We start from the raw sequence: 24,906 nt of genomic DNA on the forward strand, positions 1-24,906 counted from the left end.
CAAAGGAAGTATTTTAAAGATTGTGGGTGGTGCGACTATTATCAATCCAATTTAAAAAACAACATCAGGGCTTCCCTGGTGGCGCAGTGGTTGAGAGTCCGCCTGCCGATGCAGGGGACACGGGTTTGTGCCCTGGTCTGGGAGGATCCCACATGCCGCAGAGAGGCCGGGCCTGTGAGCCATGGCCGCTGAGCCTGTGCGTCCAGAGCCTGTGCTCCGCAATGGGAGAGGCCACAACAGTGAGAGGCCCACGTACCGCAAAAAAAAAAAAAAAAAAAAAAAATCAGTTTGTAATACTTTACTTTTTTTCCTTCTAGTTACAGTGATTTTCATATGTTGTCCATTAGTGGCGTGGACATTATGATCAATCAGCTCGCTATATCTAAACTCTAACTGTATTTTATTTTTTTTAATTTTATTTTTAACAGCTTTATTGAAATACAATTCACATACCATATAAGTCAATCATTTGTTTATTTTTGGCAACACCCTCGGCATGCGAGATCTTAGTTCCCCTGCCAGGGATTGAACCCATGCCCTCTGCAGTGAAAGCACAGAGTCTTAACCACTGGACCGCCAGGGAAGTCCCTCTAACTGTATTTTAGAATTACACTAGGAGTTAATCTGATGCTGTTTCAATTAAATAAAGGTCTCTGGAGGTTGTCCTGAGGATTTAAAAAATAGTTTTAATAGTTTGTTAAAACTCCTAGGGGATTCTTACATGTAGTCAAGGATGAGAATCATTGAAGTTCTTGACAGCAGAGATCATAAAAGGAGCCTGTCATTATTAAGCCATAGATGAGAAAAGCATCTAATCCAGTAGCTCTCAAATTTAAGCATATATCAGAACAACCTGGAGGATTTGTTAAACAGATTTCTAGCCCCACACCCAAAGTTTCTGATTCAGTAGGTCAGGGATGGAGCCCAAGAATTTGCATTCCTAACAAGTACCTGGGTGATGCTGAGGTGGCTGACCCAGGGACCACATTTTAAGGACCACGCATCTAATTGGCATATATTGTATGTTTTATTATTTTGAATTAAGTGAAACAAAGATTCAATTGACTTATATGTTAAATAATCAACAGTATTACCCTTAGAGCACTATGGTATTTAATCATTTATTGAAAATTAATCAATGGGCAAAGCTATTAGTATTTTGGTTTAATTAAAAGCATTACAAGTGCAGCACTGAAATAACTTGATATTGGTGGATGATACAGTACTTACAGTGCATCTTATTAGATTCCTGAAAGTCTTCATTTTCCTTATCCACCTGATCAGGTGCTGTTGTAAACATTTTAATATTATCATCCAGGAGTAAACTCTCATTCTCATCAAACACTGTAGGAAACAAATAGAACTCCTTGTCTACATCCTTCTGTAAATCAAAACAAGAACAATGAGGTGAAGACAGAATAAGTAAAGCAAAAAGACTTCCATATATGCAATACTATTTATGCACAAACATGCTAAAGGAAGGACAAGAACTGAAGTTTCCATTCCTGTTTGAAAATGGAGCTCACAATATACCGTTGACCACCAGAGTTTTGACTGGTATCTGCGTAGTAGATTTTTGGCTCAACATGATAATCTAAGCCTCTCTCTGCACTTAAAAGTTCCGAGTCTCCTCTCCCTACCTTTCTGCCAGCTCTGCCAATTTCACTTGAACCCACCCCCAAATTGTTAAAATGGGGCAGGGGTTTTGTGCTTGTGCTAGAAATTAGGGAAGGTGCTAGTCACAGTCATGAAAGCTCAAAGAATTCCTGTAAAGCAGAGCACACAGAAGCAGATACATCTTAAGTGAAGAAATAGCCTGCAAGTGAGTTGGGAAAAGAATTCACACACAGATTGGTTCAAGATGGCAGAGTAGAAGGACGTGCTCTCACTCCTTCTTGCAAGAGCACTGGAATTACAACTAACTGCTGAACAATTATCGACAGGAAGACACTGGAACTCACCAAAAAAGATACCCCACATCCAAAGATAAAGGAGAAGCCACAGTGAGATGGTAGGAGGGGAGCGATCACAATAAAATCAAATCCCATAACTGGTGGGTGGGTGACTCACAAACTGGAGAACAATTATGCCACAGAAGTCCACCCACTGGAGTGGAGGTTCTGAGCCCCATGTCAGGCTTCTGAACCTGGGGGTCTGGCAAAGGGAGGAGGAATGCCTAAAATCAGGCTTTGAATGCTAGCGGGATTTGATTACAGGACTTCGACAGAACTGGGGGAAACAAAGACTCCACTCTTGGAGGGCACACACAAAGCAGTGTGTGCATCAGGACCCAGAAGAAGGAGCAGTGGACCCCATAGGAGACTGAACCAGACCTACCTGCTAGTGTTGGAGGGTCTCCTGCAGAGGCAGGGGGTGGCTGGGTCTCACCATGAGGACAAGAACACTGCCAGCAAAACTTCTGGGAAGTACTCCTTGGCATGAGCCCTCCCAGAGTCTGCCATTAACTCCGCCAAAGAGTCCAGGTAGGCTCCAGTGTTGGGTTGCCTCAGGCCTAACAACCAACAGGGAGGGAACCCAGCCCCACCCATTAGCAGACAAGCAGATTAAAGTTTTACTGAGCTCTGCCCACCAGAACAACAGCCAGCTCTACCCACCACCAGTCCATCCCATCGGGAAACTTACTCAAGCCTCTTAGATAGCCTCATCCACCAGAGGGCAGACAGAAGCAAGAAGAACTATAATCCTACAGCCTGTGGAACAAAAACCACACTCACAGAAAGATAGACAAGATGAAAAGGCAGAGGGCTATGTACCAGATGAAGAAACAAGAAAAAACAGCTAAATGAAGTGGAGATAAGCAACCTTCCAGAAGAAGAATTCAGAACAATGATAGTGAAGATGATCCAGGACCTCGGAAAAAGAATGGAGGCAAATATCGAGAAGATGCAAGAAATGTTTAACTAAGACCTAGAAGAATTAAAGAAAAAACAAATAGAGATGAACAATACAATAACTGAAATGAAACTACACTGGAAGTAATCAATAGAAGAATAACTGAGGCAGAAGAACGGATAAATGACCTGGAAGACAGAATGGTGGAATTCACTCCTGCTGAACAGAATAAAGAAAAAAGAATTAAGACACCTAAGAGACCTCTGGGACAACATTAAACGCAACAACATTCGCATTATAGGGGTCCCAGAAGGAGAAGAGAGAGAGAAAGGACCCGAGAAAATATTTGAAGAGAGTATAGTCAAAAACTTCCCTAACATGGGAAAGGAAATAGCCACCCAAAGCCAGGAAGCACAGAGAGTCTATACAGGATAAACCCAAGGAGAAACATGCTGACACACATAGTAATCAAATTGGAAAAAATTAAAGACAAAAATTATTGAAAGCAGCAATGGAAAAATGACAAATAGCATACAAGGGAACTCCCATCAGGTTAACAGCTGATTTTTCAGAAGAAACTCTACAAGCCAGAAGGGAGTGGCATGATATACTTAAAGTGAGGAAAGGGAAGAACCTACAATGAAGATTACTCTACCCAGCAAGGATCTCATTCAGATTCGATGGAAAAATCAAAAGCTTTAAAGACAAGCAAAAGCTAAGAGAATTCAACACCACCAAACCAGCTCTACAACAAATGCTAAAGGAACTTCTCTAAGTGGGAAACACAAGAGAAGAAAATGACCTACAAAAACAACCCAAAACAATTAAGAAAATGGTAATAGGAACATACATATTGATAATGACCTTAAACATGAATGGATTAAATGCTCCCACCAAAAGACACAGGCTCACTGAATGCATACAAAAACAAGACCCATATATGTGCTGTCTACAAGAGACTCACTTCAGACCTAGGGATACATACAGACTAAAAGTGAGGGGATGGAAAAAGATATTCCATGCAAATGGAAATCAAAAGAAAGCTGGAGTAGCAATTGTCATATCAGACAAAATAGACTTTAAAATAAAGAATGTTACAAGAGACAAGGAAGGACACTACATAATGATCAAGGGATCAATCCAAGAAGAAGATATAACAATTATATATGCACCCAACATAGGAGCACCTCAATACATAGGCAACTGCTAACAGCTCTAAAAGAGGAAATCGACAGTAACACAATAATAGTGGGGGACTTTAACACCTCACTTACACCAATGACAGATCATCCAGACAGAAAATTAATAAGGAAACACAAGCTTTAAATGACACAATAGACCAGATAGGTTTTTTTTTTTTTTTTTCTGTATGTGGGCCTCTCACTGTTGTGGCCTCTTCCGTTGCAGAGCACAGGTTCTGGATACGCAGGCTCAGCGGCCATGGTTCACAGGCCTAGCCGCTCCGTGGCATGTGGGATCTTCCTGGACCGGGGCACGAACCCATGTCCCCTGCATTGGCAGGCAGACTCACAACCACTGTGCCATCAGGGAAGCCCGACCAGATAGATTTAATTGATATTTATAGGACATCCATCCCAAAACAGCGGATTACACTTTCTTCTCAAGTGCACATGGAACATTCTCCAGGATAGATCACACCTTGGGTCACAAATCAAAACTCAGTAACTTTAAGAAAACTGAAATCATATCAAGCACCTTTTCTGATCACAACACTATGAGATTAGAAATCAATTACAGGGGAAAAAAACATAAAAAACACAAACACATGGAGGCTAAACAATACATTACTAAATAACCAAGAGATCACTGAAGAAATCAAAGAGGAAATCAAAAAAATACCTAGAGACAAAGGACAATGAAAACACGAAGACCCAAAACCTATGGGATGCAGCAAAAGAAGTTCTAAGAGGGAAGTTTATAGCAATACAAGCATACCTCAAGAAACAAGAAAAATCTCAAACGATCTAACCTACACCTAAAGGAACTAGAGAAGGAAGAACAAACAAAACCCAAAGTTAGCAGAAGGAAAGAAATTAGAAAGATCAGAGCAGAAATAAATGAAATAGAAATAAATAAAACAATAGCAAAGATCAATAAAACTAAAAGCTGGTTCTTTGAGAAGATAAACACAAATGATAAACCATTAGCCAGACTCATCAAGGCAAAAAGGGAGAAGACTCAATAGAATTAGAAATGGAAAAGGAGAAGTAACAGCTGACACTGCAGAAATACAAAGGATCATGAGATATTACTACAAGCAGCTATATGCCAATAAAATGGACAACCTGGAAGAAATGGAAAAATTCTTAGAAAAGCACAACCTTCCTAGACGGAACCAGGAAGAAATAGAAAATATAAACAGACCAATCACACGTGCTGAAACTGAGACTGCGATTAAAAATCTTCCATCAAACAAAAGCCCAGGACCAGATGGCTTCACAGGCGAATTCTATCAAACATTTAGACAAGAGCTAACACCCATCCTTTTCAAACTCTTCCAAAATATAGCAGAGGGAGGAACACTCCCAAACTCATTCTATGAGGCCACCATCACCCTGATACCAAAACCAGACAAAGATGTCACAAAGAAAAAAACTACAGGCCGATATCACTGATGAACATAGATGCAAAACTGCTCAACAAAATACTAGCAAACGGAATCCAACAACACATTAAAAGGATCATACACCATGATCAAGTGGGATTTATCCCAGGGATGCAAGGATTCTTCAATATATGAAAATCAATCAGTGTGATACACCATATTAACAAATTGAAGAATAAAGACCATATGATCATCTCAATAGATGCAGAAAAATCGTTTGACAAAACTCAACACCCATTTATGATAAAAACTCTCCAGAAAGTGGGCATAGAGGGAACCTATCTCAACATAATAAAGGCCATATATGACAAACCCACAGCAAACATTGTTCTCAATGGTGAAAAACTGAAAGCATTTCCTCTAAGATCAGGAACAAGACAAGGATGTCCACTCTCACCACTATTATTCAACATAGTTTTGGAAGTCCTAGCCATGGCAATCAGAGAAGAAAAAGAAATAAAAGGAATACAAATTGGAAAAGAAGAAGTAAAACTGTCACTGTTTGCAGATGATATGATACTATACATAGAGAATCCTAAGATGCCACCAGAAAACTACTAGAGCTAATCAATGAATTTGGTAAAGTTGCAGGATGCAAAACTAATGCACAGATGTCTCTTGCATTCCTATACACTAATAATGAAAAATCTGAAAGAGAAATTAAGGAAACACTCCCATTTACCATTGCAACAAAAAGAATAAAATACCTAGGAATAAACCTACCTAGGGAGACAAAAGACCTGTATGCAGAAAACTATAAGACACTGCTGAATAAAATTAAAGATGATACAAACAGATGGAGAGATATACCATGTTCTTGGACTGGAAGAATCAATATTGTGAAAATGACTATACTACCTAAAGCAATCTACAGATTCAGTGCAACCCCTATCAAATTACCAATGGCATTTTTGACAGAACTAGAACAAAAAATCTTAAAATTTGTATGGAGACACAAAAGACCCCAAATAGCCAAAGCAGTCTTGAAGGAAAAAAACAGAGCTGGAGGAATCAGACTCCCTGACTTCAGACTATACTACAGTAATCTACAGTATTATAGTAGACATACAATAGCCAGTAAAGCTACAGTAATCAAGACAATATTGTACTGGCACAAAAACAGAAATATAGATCAATGGAACAGGATAGAGAGCCCAGAGATAAACCCACACACCTATGGTCAACTAATCTATGACAAAGGAGGATATGCAATGGAGAAAAGGATATACGGTGGAGAAAAGACAGTCTCTTCAATAAGTCGTGCTGGGAAAACTGGACAGCTACATGTAAAAGAATGAAATTAGAACACTAGCTAACACCATACACAGAAATAAACTCAAAATGGATTAGAGACCTAAATGTAAGACCGGACACTATAAAACTCTTAGAGGAAAACATAGGAAAAACACTCTTTGACATAAATCGCAGCAAGATCTTTTTTGATCCACCTCCTAGAGTAATGGAAATAAAAACAAAAATAAACAAATGGGACCTAATGAAACTTAAAAGCTTTTGCAAAGCAAAGGAAACTACAAACAAGACGAAAAGACAGCCCTCAGAATGGGAGAAAATATTTGCAAATGAATCAACAGACAAAGGATTAACCTCTCAAATATATAAACATCTCATGCAATTCAATATTAAAAAAATAAACAGGGGTTTCCCTGGTGGTGTGGTGGTTGGGAGTCCGCCTGCCGATGCAGGGGACGCGGGTTCATGCCCCGGTCTGGGAGGATCCTGCATACCGCGGAGCGGCTGGACCCGTGAGCCATGGCCACTGTGCCTGTGCTCCGTGGCGGGAGAGGCCGCAGCAGTGAGAGGCCCGCGTACCACAAAAATAAATAAATAAATAAATAAATAAAAAATAAACAACCCAATCAAAAAATGGGCAGAAGACCTAAATAGACATTTCTCCAAAGAAGACATACAGAGGAACAAGAAGCACATGAAAAGCTTCTCAATATCACTAATTATTATAGAAATGCAAATCAAAACTACCATGAGGTATTACCTCACACCAGTTAGAATGAGCATCATCAGAAAATTTGCAAACAACAGATCCTGCAGAGGATGTGGAGAAAAGGGAACCCTCTTGCACTGTTGGTGGGAATGTAAATTGATACAGCCACTATGGAGAACTGTATGGAGGTTCCTTAAAAAACTAAAAATAGAATTACCATATGACCCAGCAATCCTACTACTGGGCATATAACCAGAGAAAACCATAATTCAAAAAGACACATGCACCCCAATGTTCATTGCAGCACTATTTACAATAGCCAGGTCATGGAAGCAACCTAAATGCCCATCGACAGATGAGTGGATAAAGAAGATGTGGTACATATATACAATGGAATATTACTCAGCCGTAAAAAGTATGAAATTGGGTCATTTGTAGAGACGTGGATGAATCTAGAGACTGTCATACAGAGTGAAGTAAGTCAGAAAGAGAAAAACAAATATCGTATATTATTGCATATATGTGGAACCTAGAAAAATGGTACAAATGAACCGGTTTTCAGGACAGAAATTGAGACACAGATGTAGAGCACAAACGTATGCACACCAAGGGGGGAAAGCCACAGGAGGTTTGGGGTGGTGGTGTGATGAATTGGGAGATTGGGATTGACATATATACACTAATATGTTTTAAATGGATAAGTAATAAAAACCCTCTGTATAAAAAGATAAAATAAAATTCCCAAAAAAGAATTCACACAATCTCCAGCCATCTGGACATTCTCACTTCCCCTTCCCCTATCCTTGGTGATAAATAAGGAAGCAGAAACGCAATCTGGTCTATGGAATGATTCAGTAGTTGACAAGAAGGCAACTGGTCTAAAGAATCAAAGCATATGAATCCCTGAGGAAACTTATTCTCTTAAAGAAGAGAAAATTTGAGAGATTATTGCATATCTTTTTCCTGAGATCATTTTTTTGGATGAAAAACATGCTTATGAAATTTTAAAAATCCAACTAACCTGAAGGTTAGATCCTGCAGATAACTGAATCAATGATGTGGATGGTCTTAAGAAAGCTCCCATAAGTCAGAAGAAAAGATTCAAAGATGAAAAAATATATACCTAGTAATGATTTTAGAGAGAAATTATAAAAGGGTGAGACATAATAATAATAAATAATGGTGGAAATATTCACCACTATAAAGGGAAAAGACTAGAGTATTCAGATTCAAAAACTTCACTGAAAACAAGACAAAATTAGTAATATAGACCTATACCTAAAAATGTACTGGTAAAATTTTTGGATTTCAGAGAGAAAAATTTCTACAATAATCCATTTTAAAAGTTACCATGGACATTGGACTCCTCTAGTACAATAAATGTCAGAGGAAGTTAGAGTAGCAATTACATTTTTTGGGGAAAAGATTATGACTGAAAAATTCTATACAGGCAAAGCACAACAAAGTGACATTTTCAGATGTGTCAGGATTCCAGCAGGGAACTTCTATAATCACCTACATACTGACCTGCAGAGAAAATTTCAGTGAAAAGTTTACAGGTCACGTTTCCTAATTATAATGCAACAAAACTGAAAATTACTCATAAAAGGACAAAAAATTTAAAAAAAGATAATATTTTGTCCAAATAACTCAGATCAAAGAAGAAACAAAATTGAATTTCTAAGAATTTAGTAAGTAATGTCCATGAGAACACTACAAGTCATAATGTATGGAATATAATTAAACATATAAACTGAGAATCTGAAATGTTTATTTTAAGCAAAGCCAAATAAAAATATTGTAAATATCTGAAAATTTTAGAAAAATAAAAAGAAGAAAAGAGTTAATAAAAGCAAAAGAAATTTATAAAAATGTAAAAGTATTAAAATTCTTCCCAATTTATTTAATGCAGGTAGTACAACTATGATATATCACTAAAAAAGCAGACAGAATCTAAACTAATATCACTTATAGCTTAGATGAGAAGTTCTAAATAAAACACTATCAAATTCAACACAGAAATAAATTTTAAAAAACACATGCTCAAAGTAATATTTTTTCCCCAGAAGTGCAAGGATGGTTCAATAGGAAACTCTTAATGTACTTGGTCACACTTATTGATCAAAGGAGAAAAGATAGGTAATAATTCAAGGAAATCTAAAAATAAATTTTTATAAAATTTGACATTCTGGCAGTAGCTGTTCCTTTTGTGTTTCCCTCAGATTTTTGCAAGGCTGCCTCTTTAAAATTTAGATCTCACCTCAAATAATACTTCCACATTATCTAAACTATAATTTCTATTCACTATCACATTACCCTATTTTGTTTTTTTAAAACACATATCACTTTCTGAGGTTATTTTTATTTTTTCTGTTTCCTTATCTCCTCTCCTTTCCATGCCATCACTCCCTTTGCCCCTTCCTTTCTGCTACACCACACACTAGAATATAAACTCTGTTAGAGCAGGTCTTATTTACCAATGAATTCTGTGCCTAGCACAGTACTTTTTTTTATTTTTGGTTTTTTTTTTTTGAGCAGCTCAAGTGATTTTAAACAGAAAACACAGTGCCAGTAAACCAGAAATACAATAAAAAGTAACAACTAATAGCCAATGTCATATTTAGTGGTAAAATAATAGAGATATTTTCATTAATCTCAGACACTAAACAAGGTACTATTTAACTTACTCTGAATATTTTATCCAATCTGAAGCCACATGGCTAATACGTGAAAAAACCAGGATGAGGACTTTTTTTTTTTTTTTTTCTGGCTGCACCTTGCAGCATGTGGGATCTTAGCTCTCCGACCAGGGATCAAACCTGCACTTCCTGTATTGGAAGGGCAGAGTCTTAACCACTGGACTGCTAGGAAGGTCCCCAGGATGAGGACTTTTAATAGTTCGTGTAGACCTTCTTGTCTTGTGACTCTTTCATTTGACAAATGAAGAAAACAAAATATGTAGAGAAAAAAACTCACATTTTAAACCTCAACTCACTGAGTATCAGTTCCTCTTCTGTAAAAATGGGGATAACAATACTTAGCCTCTTGGGTTGCTGTGAAGGTTCAATGAAGTAAAATGTGCAGAAGTGCCTCAGTGGAGTTCAATAAACATTAGTCTCCTTTTATTCCTTTCCAAGGTAAGCACAAGATAAAAGAATGGAATTTAAAGGTAGAAAACCAGGGACTTCCCTGGTGATCCAGTGGTTAAGAATACGCCTTCCAATGCAGGGGACATGGGTTTGATCCCTGGTTGGAGAACTAAGATCCCACATGCGGTGGGGCAACTAAGCCCGTGCCACAACTACTGAGCCTGCGCTCTCTAGAGCCCGTGCACCACAACCAGAGAGAAGCTCACGCACCACAATGAAGAGCCCACGCACCACAACAAAAGATCCCACATGCTGCAACAAAGATCCCACGTGCCACAACTAAGACCCAATGCAGCCAAATAGATAAATAGATAAAAAAAATTTTTAATGGTTGTAAAAAACTAAAAAAAAAAAGGTAGAAAACCATTTTTTTCAGTAACATATTTAAAAATTTTAAATGATGGCATTACCATTTATAATAGACAAATAAAAATAAAATATCTAGGCATACACTCTAAAAAATCCAAAACCTATATAAGGGGAACTAAAAAATACTCCTGAAAAACACAATAGTAGACCTGAACAAGTGGAAAGACATATGTTCTTGTGCAGGGTTACTCAACTTTATAATAATGGCTGTTTTTCCTAATTTAATTTGTATATTTGAGACAATCCCAATAAAACACTCTCAGGATTTTTTTTTCTGGAGCCAGATAAGTTTTTACAAGGTTCATTAGAAAGAATAAGTAAGCAAAAATGGCCATTAAAATGATGAAAAAAGTGCCTTGAGGTATGGCTACAAGTCATTTAAACACATTATAGAGGCTCTGTAATTATAATAGTGTGGTATTGGTGCATGAATAGATAGAGAACAATGGAATAGAATAGAAAATCAAGAAATGGACTCAATTGTGTATGAAAATTTAGTATCTGATAAAGGGGAGCATTTAAATCAATGGGCTAAAGTGTGACTTTTAAAAAAACATTATCTATTTATTTAGGCTGCATCAGGTCTTAGTTGTGGCAAGCAGGACCTTCACTGCCACATGCAGGACCTTCATTGTGACCAGCGGGCTCTTAGTTGCAGCGTGTGGGATCTTTAGTTGTGGCATGTATGTGGGATCTAGTTCCCTGACCAGGGATCGAACCCAGGCCCCTGCATTGGGAGTGCGGGGTCTTAGCCACTAGACCACAAGGGAAGTCCCCTAAAGTGTGACTTTTTAATAAATGGTGTTGAGATAACTGGATAGCCATTTAGAAAAAGATAAATTTGATCTATTCCTTAACTGTACACCAGCATAAATTCTAAATGGAACAGAGACTTAAAAGTGAAAAATGTAACCTTACAAGTACTTGAAGGCAGAATGGGTGAATTCCTTTATAACCTGAGAGTTGTGAAAACTTTCTTAACCATGACTTGGAATCCATTAACAATAAAGGAAAAGATGGTAGAAGTAAAAATTTCACATGGTAAACAACAACATCCATAAGCAAAGTATAAAGGCAAATGATAAACTAAGACAAAAAATATTTACAACTAATATCTCAAACAAAGACTTTCTATAACTAATATATAGAAAGCTTCTAAATCAGTGAAGAAAAATAACCTTATAGAAAAATGGGATAAAGTTATGAACAATTCATGGAAAGAAGTGAATATAGTTCTTAACGATTTGAAAAAATGTTCAATGACTAATAATAAGAGAAACACAAATTAAAATTACAGAGGTACTGTTTATGTCCTATCAGACTGGTAAAAATCCCCAAATTTGACAATACACTTATGAACTGTGGAAAACAGATAATCTAATCTCATACCTGGTGGGAGTATAAAATGGTACAATTCCCATGGAAGGGAATTTGGCAATATCTAGCAAAAGAGTACATGTGTTTATCCTTTGCCCCACCAGAACCAAATTTATCCCAAAGACATGTTGTCAAAATACAAAGAGACATATGAACAAGGCTACCTGTTACAATGTATTTGTAAGAGCAAAGACTGGAAAGAGCGCAAACGCCTGCCAAATAGTGGACCGATTGTATAAACTGAGGCATGTCTACACCAGGGAGTAATATCCACTGTAAAAAACGATGAGGAATATTTCCATATATTACAGTATAAAGACTTACAGATTATATTGTTAAGTGAAAAAAGAAAGTTAGAATATGAATACATACACACACACATTTGTTTCTTAAATAAAATAAATAAAATAAAAGAATTCTTTTATTCTTTAAATAAAAGAATAAGAGTTAGAGAAGAAATCAGTGACATTGAAAACAGTAAATCAATAGAAAAAAATCAGTGAAACTAAAACTGATTATTTGAAAAGATCAATAAAATCAATTAGTCTTTAGTCAGGCTAACTAAGAAAAAAAGAAAGAGAACACGAATTACTAATATCAGAAATGAAATATGGGATATTACTACAGATCCTATGAACATTAAAAGAATAATAAAGGAATACTATGAACAAATCTATGCTCATAAATTTGATAACCTACTTGAAATGGATCAATTCCTTGAAAGACACAATTTGCTAAAACACACAAGAAGAAACAGACACTCTGAATAGGCCTGTATCTACTAAAGAAATTGAACCAATAGCTAGTAACCTTCCAGAACAGCCCAGAAGTGTTCACTGGTGAATTCTACCAAACATTTAAGGAAGAAATTATACTAACTCTCTTTAAATCCATCAGAGGACAAAAACAGAGAGAATACTTCTTATCTCATTCTAGCAGGCCAACATTACTCTAATACCAAGACCAGAAAAAGACATTACAAAAAAACTAGAGATGAATAACTCTAATAAATATAGATGTAAAATACCTTAAAAAATTAGCAAATAGAATCCGAAAATGTATAAAAAGAACTATACCATGACCAAGTGGGATTTATCACAGATATTCAAGCCTGGCTTAACATTCAAAAATCAGTTAATGTGATCCATCACATCAATAGGCTAAAGAAGGAAAGTCACGTGGTCATATCAATAGATACAGAAAAAGCATTTGACAAAATCCAACACCCATTCATGATCAAAACAAACAAACAAACCTCTTAGTAAAATAAAATGGGGGAACTCCTCACCTTGATAAAGAATATCTACCAAAAAACTACTGCTAAGATAATACTTAATGGTGAGAAACTAGAAGCTTTCCCACTAAAATCAGGTAAAAAACAAGGATGTCCCCTCTCATCACTCCTTTTAAATATCATACTGGAAGTTTTAGCTAGTGCAATATGACAAGAAAAGGAAATAAAACGTATACAGATTGGGAAGAAAGAAAGTAACTGTCTTTGTTCACAGATCACATGATCATCTACGCAGAAAATCCAAAAGGACTGACAAGGTAACTCCTGTAACTAATAAGCAATTATAGCAAGGTTACAGGATGCAAGGTTAATATACAAAAGTCAATCAATCTCATATATACTAGCAATGAAAAGTGGAATTTGAAATTAAAAACAATACCATTTACATTAGCATCCTCCTAATGAAATACTTAGTTATAAATCTAAAAGAATGTGTACAAGATCTTATATGAGGAAAACTAAAAACTCTGGTGAATGAAATTAAAGAAATAAATAAATGTTCATGGATAGGAAGACTCAATACTGCCAAGTTTCAGTTCTTCCTAACTTGATCTATAGATTCAATGCAGTCTGAATCAAAATCCCAGCAACTTATTTGTGGATGTCTACAAACTGATTCTAAAGTTTACTTGGAGAGGCAAAAGCCCCAAAATAGCCAACACAATATTGAAGAAAAATGAAATTGGAGAACTGACACTCCCCAACTTCAAACCTTACTATAACACTCCAATAATCAAGACAGTGTGGTATTGGTGAAAGAATAGATCAATAGATCAATAGAAAGAATAGAGAGCTAAGAAACAGCCACATAAATTTAGTCAACTGATCTCTGACAAAGGAGCTAAGATAGTCTTTTCAATAAATGGTGCTATAACAGATGGATATCCACATGCAAAAAAATGAATCTAGACATAGACCTTACACTCTTCACAAAAATTAACTCAAAACAGCTCATAGACCTAAATGTAAAGTGCAAAACTGTCAAACTCCTAGAAGATAACATAGGAGAAAGTCTAGATGACTTTGGATATGGCAATAGCTTTTTAGACACAACACCAAGGGCACAATCTATGAAAGAAAGAATTGATAAACTGGATTTTATTAAAATTAAATTTTATGCTCTGAAGAAAATATTGTCAATAAAATGAGAAGACAAGCCACAGCCTGGGAGAAAAATATTCACAAAGGATACACCTGATAAAAGACTGTTTATCAAAACATAAAAAGAACCCTTAAAACTCAACATTAAGAAAACAACCCAATTAACAAATGGACGAAAGACCTTAACAGACAAATGTACAGATGGCAAACAAGCATTTGAAAAGGTGCTCTATGTCACATGTCATTAAAATACCAATGAGATACCACTACACACTTATTAGAATGGCCAAAATCTGGAACATGACCACACCAAATTCTGGCAAGAATGTGGAGCAATGGGAACTCTAACATTCATTTCTGGTGGGAATGCAAAATGGTACAGCCACTTTGGAAGAGAGTTTGGCAGGTTTTTTTTTTTTAATTAAACATACTCTTACCATATAATCCAGCAATTGGGTTCCTTGGTATTTCCCCAAAGGAAACGAAAACTTATGTCTACACAAAAACCTTCATATGGATGTTTATTCATAAAGCAGCTTTGTTCATAATTGCCAGACAATGGAATATTATTCATCGTTAAAAAGAAATAAGCTACTGAGCCATGAAAAGACTTGGAGGAAACATAAATGTATATTATTAAGTGAAAGAAGCCAATCTGAAAAGGCTATACATTGTATGATTCCAACTATATGACAATCTGGAAAAGGCAAAACTCTGGAGAGAGTGAAAAGACCGGGTTTGCTAGGAGTTGGGGGTTGGAAGGATGGGATAAATAGATGGAGCACAGAGGACGTTTAGGGCAGTGAAAATACTCTGTATGATACTGTAAGGATGGATACATGGATCTACTCTGTTGAGGATGTTGATATTGGGGGAGGGCGTGTGTGGGGGAATAAGAGGTATACTGGAAATCTCTGAACTTTACCCTCAATTTTGCTGTAAACATTGAAGTGCTCTAAAAAATAAAGTTAATAAAAATAATAGTGAAAAATAAATAAAAGAATAAAGTTTTAAAAAGTTATCTATAGTGAGGGGATAGGTGACAGGAAAGAAAGGATAGACGCTAGATTTCTTTGAATTTGCTTCTTTTTGTAGATACAATGTTGGAGTCAGGCAAATGTTTTATGTAATTATAAAATAATGTTACAGTTTAAAAAGCAATCCCTAAAAGATAAATACATTAAAATAAATAAATAAATAAACCTGTGTATCCAGTGGGTGGCAAAACTCCACAGGGAGGAACTATTCCAAGTGACTTTAAATCTGTAATTTGACTGAACATCCTTAGTGCGATCCACTCTAAAGACAAAAAGGGCTGCAAAACTGTTTTCAATAATTATATTGTTGGCTGTAGTGTTGTAATTGTAATCCTGAGACTGTTGTGTCTATATTGTGGGGTGAAATGAGTGCATATTTATGCTGGTATTATTGAGAACTCAGCTTTTTCAGTGCAGTTGAAGGGAGATACAGATATAAGATCAATGAGGTTAAGTAAACAAACAAACAAAATCCATAGACCCGAATTTGAATAGTAAGTATCAGTATGAACCCATGATGAATTTTATTTAAAAAACATTTTTTTCAATTCTGCTCACTGAAAAGGCTTAGGAACAATGATTAATACAATAGCACTGAGCACCCCTAATGTCCTGACTGTAGTTTTAAAAATAATTTCTTACTGAAAAGAACCAGGACTTTTTGGGAGAAATGACTGATTTCAGGTCTGGCTCAGAAAATGTACAATATGAACCTGAAATAGCTTTTTATACTAGAAGTCAAAGAAGCTTCAAAGACTACTAAGTTCAGGTAAAAATGAAGTCAACCTGAGCAAGTCTCCCAGTGGCAAAAAATAGGACATTTTGAGCATCAGTAAGTATAATAGTAATGAATTGAAGCATTCTAAATATGCTTAAATCCATGAGTTTACAATAGTACTTAAAAATAAACTATTAAAAACCTTTGAAGTATGTTAGGAGAGAACTAGTAATTCTAAAACTTGTAAATAAAGGGAAAGAATCAAGCATTTGTCATTCCTTTCTTGTATAACACAGGGCAACCAAATAGTTCATTAAGAGAGGTTTCTGTTTATACAAGTATAGTAGCTAATAAACACAGAAGGAATGATGGAATCAAAATATTACTATTGTTCAACACCTGATTCGTTTATGAATCTAGGAAATGTTTATCAGTAGCTGACAACATCCCCGACTGAGAGACAAGTATACATTATATACTCCTTGATCGAGGTACCCAGTACCACACATGAAGTAGTATTGCAAAAAATAAAAAAATCTAACCTGAATCTGATCAAGCTTGTAGATCTAGCCACTGATTTATAGGAAATAGAGTAAAAGAGAAAGAAACATGTTAAATGACACCACAGGAATGCAATCAGTAAAATCTAGACATGAGCACTTCTACAGGATAAAAGACTTTTGCAACAGAAAAACGCAAGGAAATATCTTGAGAAACATATCAACTGATTGTAATGTGTGTAATTATTTGAGTGCCTATCCACACAACAAACTTGAAACAATTAAAGGACAAATGTTCAATTAAAATGTGAACATTGATTGGAAATTTGATGATATTAAGGAATTATGATGATGCTTTAAGATGTGATAACTGTATTGAATGCATTTTTAAAAGAATCTTCTCTTTTAAAGATTTATATTAAAATATTTATTTTAGAGCTAAAAACAATGGTGGGATTAGGGATTTCTATTTCTAGATCAAAGGGTCATTTTCCCATTTCATTTTTTTTTTACTTTATTTTATATTGGAGTATAGCCAATTAACAATGTTGTGATAGTTTCAGGTGCACAGCAAAGGAACTCAGCCATACATATGCATGTATCCATTCTCCCCTGAACGCCCCTCCCATCCAGGCTGCCACATAAAAAATATTTTAAGCAATATTTCCTTAGTGAATGTTGAGTGACTTATTATCATTAATAGGTGATTTTTTGAAATGTGTGTGTTGAAGTCTAATGGTATCATAATAGACTTTGGATTCCAAGGAAAATCTTGTTTCCAACTCATCCTGGAACAATCACGTTAGCCAGAGAATCTCTGCACAATATAGATATAAGCCTAAGAAAAAATTATAATAAACATTAGGCGTGGAACCCTCACTGCCTCAAACCCCAGGATTTTCCTTATAATAATGATAATTCAAAGGGACTGGAAAATCATTTTCGTTTTCCCTCATTGGACTTACCAGTCTCCCATTTGCAAGTAAACTTCCTTTCCTGCATATTTTCATTGGCCCGATAAGCCCAGTAAATATATCTTTGGTGGGATCCACAGCAGAATAATACATCTTAGCTAGACAGACAGGATCTTTGTAAGTGGGTCCTACTTCTTTGGGGACAGTCCATTCATAGGTGAATGTTCCTTTGGGTACCACATGGGAGGCTGAAGGAGGAGTCGCATCTGTAAGAAAGGTCACACTGGAGAGGTAAAGTATGCTTTCTAATGTCATCATTTGAGCCATGGAGTAGACTGCATTTAGTCTAGGATAACCCACTTCTGTGCTCCTTTTATGAATTCGAGTGGAATCCTACCAGTGTCAGGTCACAAATGGGAATAATTTTCTCCAGGAAGTCTCCTCTAAACCTCTGTCTGAGATTGGTGCCTGCTATAGTCTGAATGTTTATGTTTCCCCAAAATTCACATATTGGAATCCTAATGTGCAATATGATGGTGTTCGAAGTGGTGTTTAGGAGGTAATCTGGTCATGAGAGTGGAGCCCTTCTGAGTGGGATTAGCGCCCAAACAAAAGAGATCCCACAGAGTTCCCTAGCCTCTTCCTCCACGTGAGGATACAAGAAGTCTGAGACCCAGAATAGGGTCTTCATTTGTCAGCCTTGACATACAAAAATACCTAAATACTTTCATGTAATGGAATATTTTGTATCACTGAAATTATATTTATAAAATGTTTATAGTGCTAAGAAAGCAAACTCTGGGTATAAAATTATAGTGATAAGTATATTTATATTCTATGATCTCAAACACATGTAATTATTATTTACACAGATCAAAGAATGGAGGACATACAAAAATATAATAGTGGTTGTCTATAGAACTATGGATAATATTTTTGGCTACACCTTTTTATATTTTTTAAATATTCTAAAATGTACATCTAATCTTATAATTGCAAGAATATTTTTCAAATTTAACAATCACCCAAATAGAACTCTGGAAATGTATAATTGATGCAATCCAAATAAGTTACTAGCAGCATTGTCAATAATCATCCAATTAAGGTAGGACAAAATTCCACAAACATATTGGAAATGGTAGGAAGAGATTTACTTGCTTCCTGGCGTGATTCTGAGAACGGTATATGAGAAGTTTCCTCAGAAGTTCCGGCCTTTGGTTTTTGCAGGACAATTTTCCCGGGGGTGACCAGCACAGTAGGTTATTAAACATTATTGTTTGGTTACAGAGTGTTGTACTCACTTCTGCTTGGGCTGTAGTACGTGCCCTCATTGCTTTTATCGACGCTCACCCCAATCGGTTCAATACTGAGGGGATATGTTCCTTTGTTATGGAAGGTGACTCTGATGGTGTCTCCCACCTCTGCTGAAATGACAGGACCTAGGGACAAAGAGAGAATTATTATCCTCCCTGATATATAGCATACAGAATGCATAAGACAGTTGTTTTCTTTGCCTTGTCCTCTGGCAAGAACCACTGGAAGCAACATGCTTATTGTTGCAAATGGAAAGCTTGGTTTTTAAAAAGTCCATTATCTATTTGACATGAGGAGGCCAGAAAAAGGTGAGAGGGGCTTTCTTAGTTAACTTCAGGTAATGAAATTTGTTACCATTTTTATCCAAGTTAGTTCCCAAGCTTCATACTCTATAAAATACTATTCAGAGTATCTACACTCTCCTCACCCTATTTTTCTGTGGACCAGATGTGTGTTATTTGTCCAAAGAGTCAGGAGAATGCCATAAACCTTGACCACCCAAAGGGGGTAAGTTAAATTGTCTTGGCTGTGAAACGTAACACCACTGTTGTGGATTTCCCATCACCAAAATCAATATTATTACTAAATATAGAACAAACACACAGAAATATAGTACAAAAATATTTTATGTAATATATAAAATGATACTTATTGAAAGCTTCTTATGTGCTCTTCCGAGTGTTTACGTGAATTAACTCATTTAATCCTTACAACAGCTTTATGAAGTAGGAACTATTGTTATTATTGTTCCCATTTTACAGAAAGGGAACAGGCACAGAAAGCTGAGTACTTTCAAAGGTAACACAGCTAATAGGTGAAGAGTGAGGACAGTCTGAAGCCACTCACTTGCTATTCTGTCCAAGTGCCTGAGCAAGAACAGGTCTCTGGGCTCTGCCTGGGGGCAGCCTGCAGGAGGCTCTAAAACAATCCCAACCTGTCTCATTAGTAGCTGAATTTTATTTCTAAGGGAATGTACATTTGGCTAAAAGCAGAAATAGCTTTACCGTCTATTTAAACAAAGTCACACAAACCCCTTACCTCTTTGAAGAAAGAAAAAAATTAATCATTTGAAGTCAGCCTGGCTTTTAATGATGAAGATTTACTATGGGTAATTTACATTTGGAAAAGTAATTAGCTGCTGCATTTTATTGATGATTCCTCTTCCATGTCCATAGTTTATACGTAGAAATCATGCGACAGGTTCTGTAGCTTCTGTTCTTTCTGAGGTTGATGGTAGCTCAGGGGAAGAGTACATTAGTCATATGTATTCTGCACAGACTCACCCAGGATGCCAAGATGTTCCTCTTCAGGGCCTCTCTCCTTTCGATTTGTAAAGGAGGCATCTGTGTACTCACGATAAACCAGCTTTTTATATGAGCCTCCAATTCTTGTAGAACCATGTTCAAAAAATACCTCTGAATCACTGCCAAAAGAAAAAAGCTTTAATTCTGGAGTTGAAAGCAGAACAGAGCCAGGTTGTCACATAGGATACTAACTGAAGAGAAAAATTCTGACCTGTGCTTAGAAATTACCCATTATTTACCAAATACTCCTCAGAGGAGCAGATAGTACTAGGCACCTTATAGAAGGATGTTAAGGGGTGGAGACTCACAGCATAGAGATTTTATTTTTTCAAGCGAAGTGAAAAATATTTCAGGAGGGTCCATGTCAACCCCTGACAGTTAATAAATTGTCCTACAATAGAATCTTTTTTTTTTTTTTTTGCGGTACTCAGGCGTCTCACCGTTGTGGCCTCTCCCGTTGTGGAGCACAGGCTCTGGACGCGCAGGCTCAGTGGCCATGGCTCACGGGCCCAGCCGCTCCACGGCATATGGGATCTTCCCGGACCGGGGCACGAACCCGTGTCTCCTGCATCGGCAGGCGGACTCTCAACCACTGCGCCACCAGGGAAGCCCCTCATTACCTCTTTTTTGAACTCGGTGTCTATTAGACTGAAGAGGTCTGTTTCATTGTTCCTTCAGGGGAATTCTCTCGGTCTTTTAACTGGGAGTGGTTCCCCTGCTTCTTCGTTTGCTTATATTTCTCTTACTCTGTGAGTTTAGGAGAAACAGTTAGCTACCGTAGTCTTGGAAGGTTATTTATATGCGGGAGCATCCCTGCGTAGCTTGTGTGGTTTTACTGTTTTCTGGCGTGAGGGCCACTTTCAGTTGGGATGCTTCTACCTCTTTCCTCAGCACGTGCTGGCCCTTCTCCCCTGCATAGAGGGCGTGCAGCTGTGGTAACCGGCGTGCCCTCCCGGGCCCGGTGATGGCGGAGGCAGCGATTGGCTCCCGGTTCTCTCAGCGGTGGAGGCCCAGCCCGCCCCCACCCCTGGAGCTCGTGTAGGCAGCGTCCTGTTGCCTGAGAGCGCATGCGCGGGGAAAAGGCGCTCCTTTGGCAGTTCTGCCCCTCCCCTCCCGCAACCCCAACAATGGCACCCTGCCTTCAGGCTGTCTTCGCCAACCCCAGTCCTCTCCCCAGGTCTAACCTCCAAAGCCTGAGCTTCAGCCGCCAGTCCCCACCCACACGGGTGGACGAGTGTCTCAGGCTGGGGAGCTCAGGGTGGAGGTACCATCCATCCCTGCAGGTTTCTCTCCATTTTACCATCCGCAAACTGGTTGCTGCGCTCTCCTCCGAGGCTCCGAAGCTCCCCCTCTGTCCTGGCTGATCTCCCCGCCAGTCAGGGGACTTGCCAGGTTGTAGGAACCTTTCTTCTTCCACAGCTGCCTCCCAGGGGCACAGGTCCTGTCCCAAGTTCTTTCTCTCTCTCTCTTTTTTTCTTTTTTCTTTTGTCCTACCCAGGTACGTGGAGATTTTCTTGCCCTTTCAGAAGTCTGAGGTCTTCTGCCGGCGTTCAGTAGATGTTCTATGAGAATCGTTCCACATATAGATGTATTTTTGATGTATTTCTGGGAGGAGGTGAGTTCCACGTCTGACTCCTCTGCCATCGACTCCCCATTCTCCCCATTTTATAAACGAAAAAATGAAATCTCAGAAAGGCATTTGACTTGCCAAAGCCACCCCATTCAACAAATGTATGGAACATCTGCTCTTTACCAGGAACCCTGTTATATGCTGATGACATACCCATAAGCAAGCTGGACCCATCCCTGTCCACATGGACTTTACATCTGTCCCAGAAGACAGACTACAAATCAATCAATATAATAACATGTAATAAGCACAGAGTGTTAGGAAACATTTCTCCTGGGGTTGGGGAAAGTGATGGGGAGAGGCCCCAAAGGCTTTCCAGAGGACGAGTTTCTTTAAAATGATCTAGAGGAGAAGTGGAGTTAAAATGATGGAATATGTATGCGGAGAGAAGGGGGCGGGTATTTGCAAGGAGGAAACAGCCTGTGGGAAGGCTCAGAGAAGACAGCAAGCATGGCATCTCTTATAAACTAGGGCAGGAGCATAGCAGGCAGGGTAGGGTGACGGGTCAGCAGCCTGCTTTTAAAATCTCAATGAGAGGTAGTGATGACTTCAGAGGTATTAGCAAAGAGGTTGGAGAGAAGCAAACAACTTTATGAGATATTTAGGATATAATGAGGCAGCATTTGATGAGGAGAGAAGGAGGGATTAGTGAAGGAGGGAGGGAGTCAAGGGTGGTGCTCAGGCTCTGGGCTTGAGCGACGGATGGATGGCGATACCATTCATGCAGAGAGGGAAGCTCAGATTTGTGGGGAAGACAATGGATTCAGACTTGGACATACTGATTTGGAGGAGGCTCATCCAAGTGGAGTGTCCACTAAGCAGTTCAAAATGCAAATCTGCAATTTATAAGAGCCTTCCGGGCTGGAGATACAGCTTTGGGAGTCATTGCAACTGAATGTCAGTGTGGCGGGGACTTAAATCTCTGCTTCAGTAGTCACAGGCTTGGGTAGTCAGGCCCAGCTATTGACCTGTTGTTTGCCGTTGAGTGAATCACTTAACCTTTCCAAGTAGATGCATGGCAAACAAAGCTTCTCTAAAGAGGTGATGTTTGGGCAGAGACTTGGAGCAGGGGTGTGGCATAATCTCACTGACATTTTTGAAAGATTGCTTTGGCTGTTTTATGAGGAATGTACAGTAGGAAAGGAAGACTGAGGCAGGAAGAACAGCTGGGGGGCCGTGGAAGTCATCAGACATGTACCAAAGGTAGCTTGTATGCATCAAAGGACACTCTCAAGAGAATGAAAAGAAAACGTACAGAATAAGGGGAAATACTTGCAAAGCAGATATATCTGATAAGGGATTAATATCCAGAATATAAAAAGAACTCTTATAACTTAACAACAACAAAAAACCCCAAATAACCCAATTAAGAAATGGGCAAAGGACTTGAACAGACATTTCTCCAAATTGCCAACAAGAACATGAAAAGATGCTCAGAATCACTAAGCATCAGGGAAATGCAAATCAGAACCACAATTAGATACCTCTTTGCACCTGTTAAGATGGCTATTTTTTTTAAAAATGGAAAATAAATGTCGGCAATTAGAAGAGAAATTAGAACCCTTGTACATTGCTGGTGGGAATGTAAAATGGTGAAGCTGCTGTGGAAAACCATATGGTGGTTCCTCAAAAAATTAAAAATAGAATTATCATATGATCAAGCAATTCTACTCCTAGATGTATACCCAAAAAAACTGAAAGCAGAGACCTAAACATATACTTGTACTCCAGTGTTCATAGTGGCATTATCCACAAGAGCCAAAAGGTAGAAGCAACCCAGATGTCCATCAACAGATAGATGGATAAATAAAACATGGTATATGAATACAGTGGAATATTATTCAGCCTTAAAGAGGAATGAAATTCTGATACATGCTACAACATGGATGAACCTTGAAAACTATACTAAATAAAATAAGCCAAACAAAAAAGGACAAATATTACATGATTCTACTTGCATAAGGTGCCTAGAATAGGCAAATTCATAGAGACAGAAAGTAGAATAGAAGTTATCAGGGGATGGGGAGTTTTTGTTTAGTGAACACAGCATTTCTGCTTGGAACGATGAAAAAGTTCTGGGAATGGACAGTACTGATGATTATACAACCTAGTGAATGTACTTAATGCTGCTGGATTTTACAATGCTATGTTTTCAGAAATGGAAAGCAAATGAACTGATCTAATTGTATTCAATGTTTTCTGAGAGTTTTGTTGAGCATTTGAAGACTTTTAAATCTATTCTTTTTCATGCACTCAGAAGTCCTATTTCTCAAACTTGGACTCACTACCAAACCTTAATAAATATTTAGCAGTCTAGTTACTCAATTTCAGGTACCAATTAAAATTTTAATCACTGAATCAGCCTTTTATGATTTTTTCGGGGGGGGGCATATTTTGAAATACTATCTTTTTTTCTGAATTACCTTCCAGGTGCTGTTAAGTTTTCTTTGGTGAAGGTGTCTATGCCGGAGGGTGCATAGTTCCAGATGATTTCCTCAGCAGCGATGTAGTAGTGTCTAACGTGTTTGCCACGGATATCGTTCTCAGATGAAGGCTTCTTACAGTCTTGTACCCAGAAAAAGGCCTGCAAACCAGCTGAAAACCACACAGGAGGAGACACTGGTTAATGAAGTCAATGTTTGTCTCTCCTATTGCCTTGTAAATTCTGCTGGTGAAATGACAGATGGAAACTGAAGAAATAGATAGCTAGAAAAAATACTATAAACTAGAGTAACCAGTTGTATATAAATCACTCATGGA

The 24,906-nt window shown here is 37.7% G+C and overlaps 1 protein-coding gene across 1 annotated transcript in view; it reads right to left on the reverse strand.

Annotated features, from left to right (window-relative positions):
* The window catches only part of CP (ceruloplasmin), a gene marked incomplete at both ends in the record, with an annotated part of 62,821 nt that overhangs the window by 23,739 nt on the left and 14,176 nt on the right, over positions 1 to 24,906 (reverse strand). Inside the window, 5 exons of the mRNA XM_079704601.1 lie at positions 1,231 to 1,381; positions 17,950 to 18,164; positions 19,200 to 19,337; positions 20,496 to 20,635; positions 24,570 to 24,741. Coding sequence (XP_079560727.1) covers positions 1,231 to 1,381; positions 17,950 to 18,164; positions 19,200 to 19,337; positions 20,496 to 20,635; positions 24,570 to 24,741 — 816 coding nt within the window. The remainder of the gene's footprint in view (positions 1 to 1,230; positions 1,382 to 17,949; positions 18,165 to 19,199; positions 19,338 to 20,495; positions 20,636 to 24,569; positions 24,742 to 24,906) is intronic.

This window comes from Hyperoodon ampullatus (assembly GCF_949752795.1).
Source record: "Hyperoodon ampullatus genome assembly, chromosome: 5".
Classification (NCBI taxonomy): Eukaryota; Metazoa; Chordata; class Mammalia; order Artiodactyla; family Ziphiidae; genus Hyperoodon; species Hyperoodon ampullatus.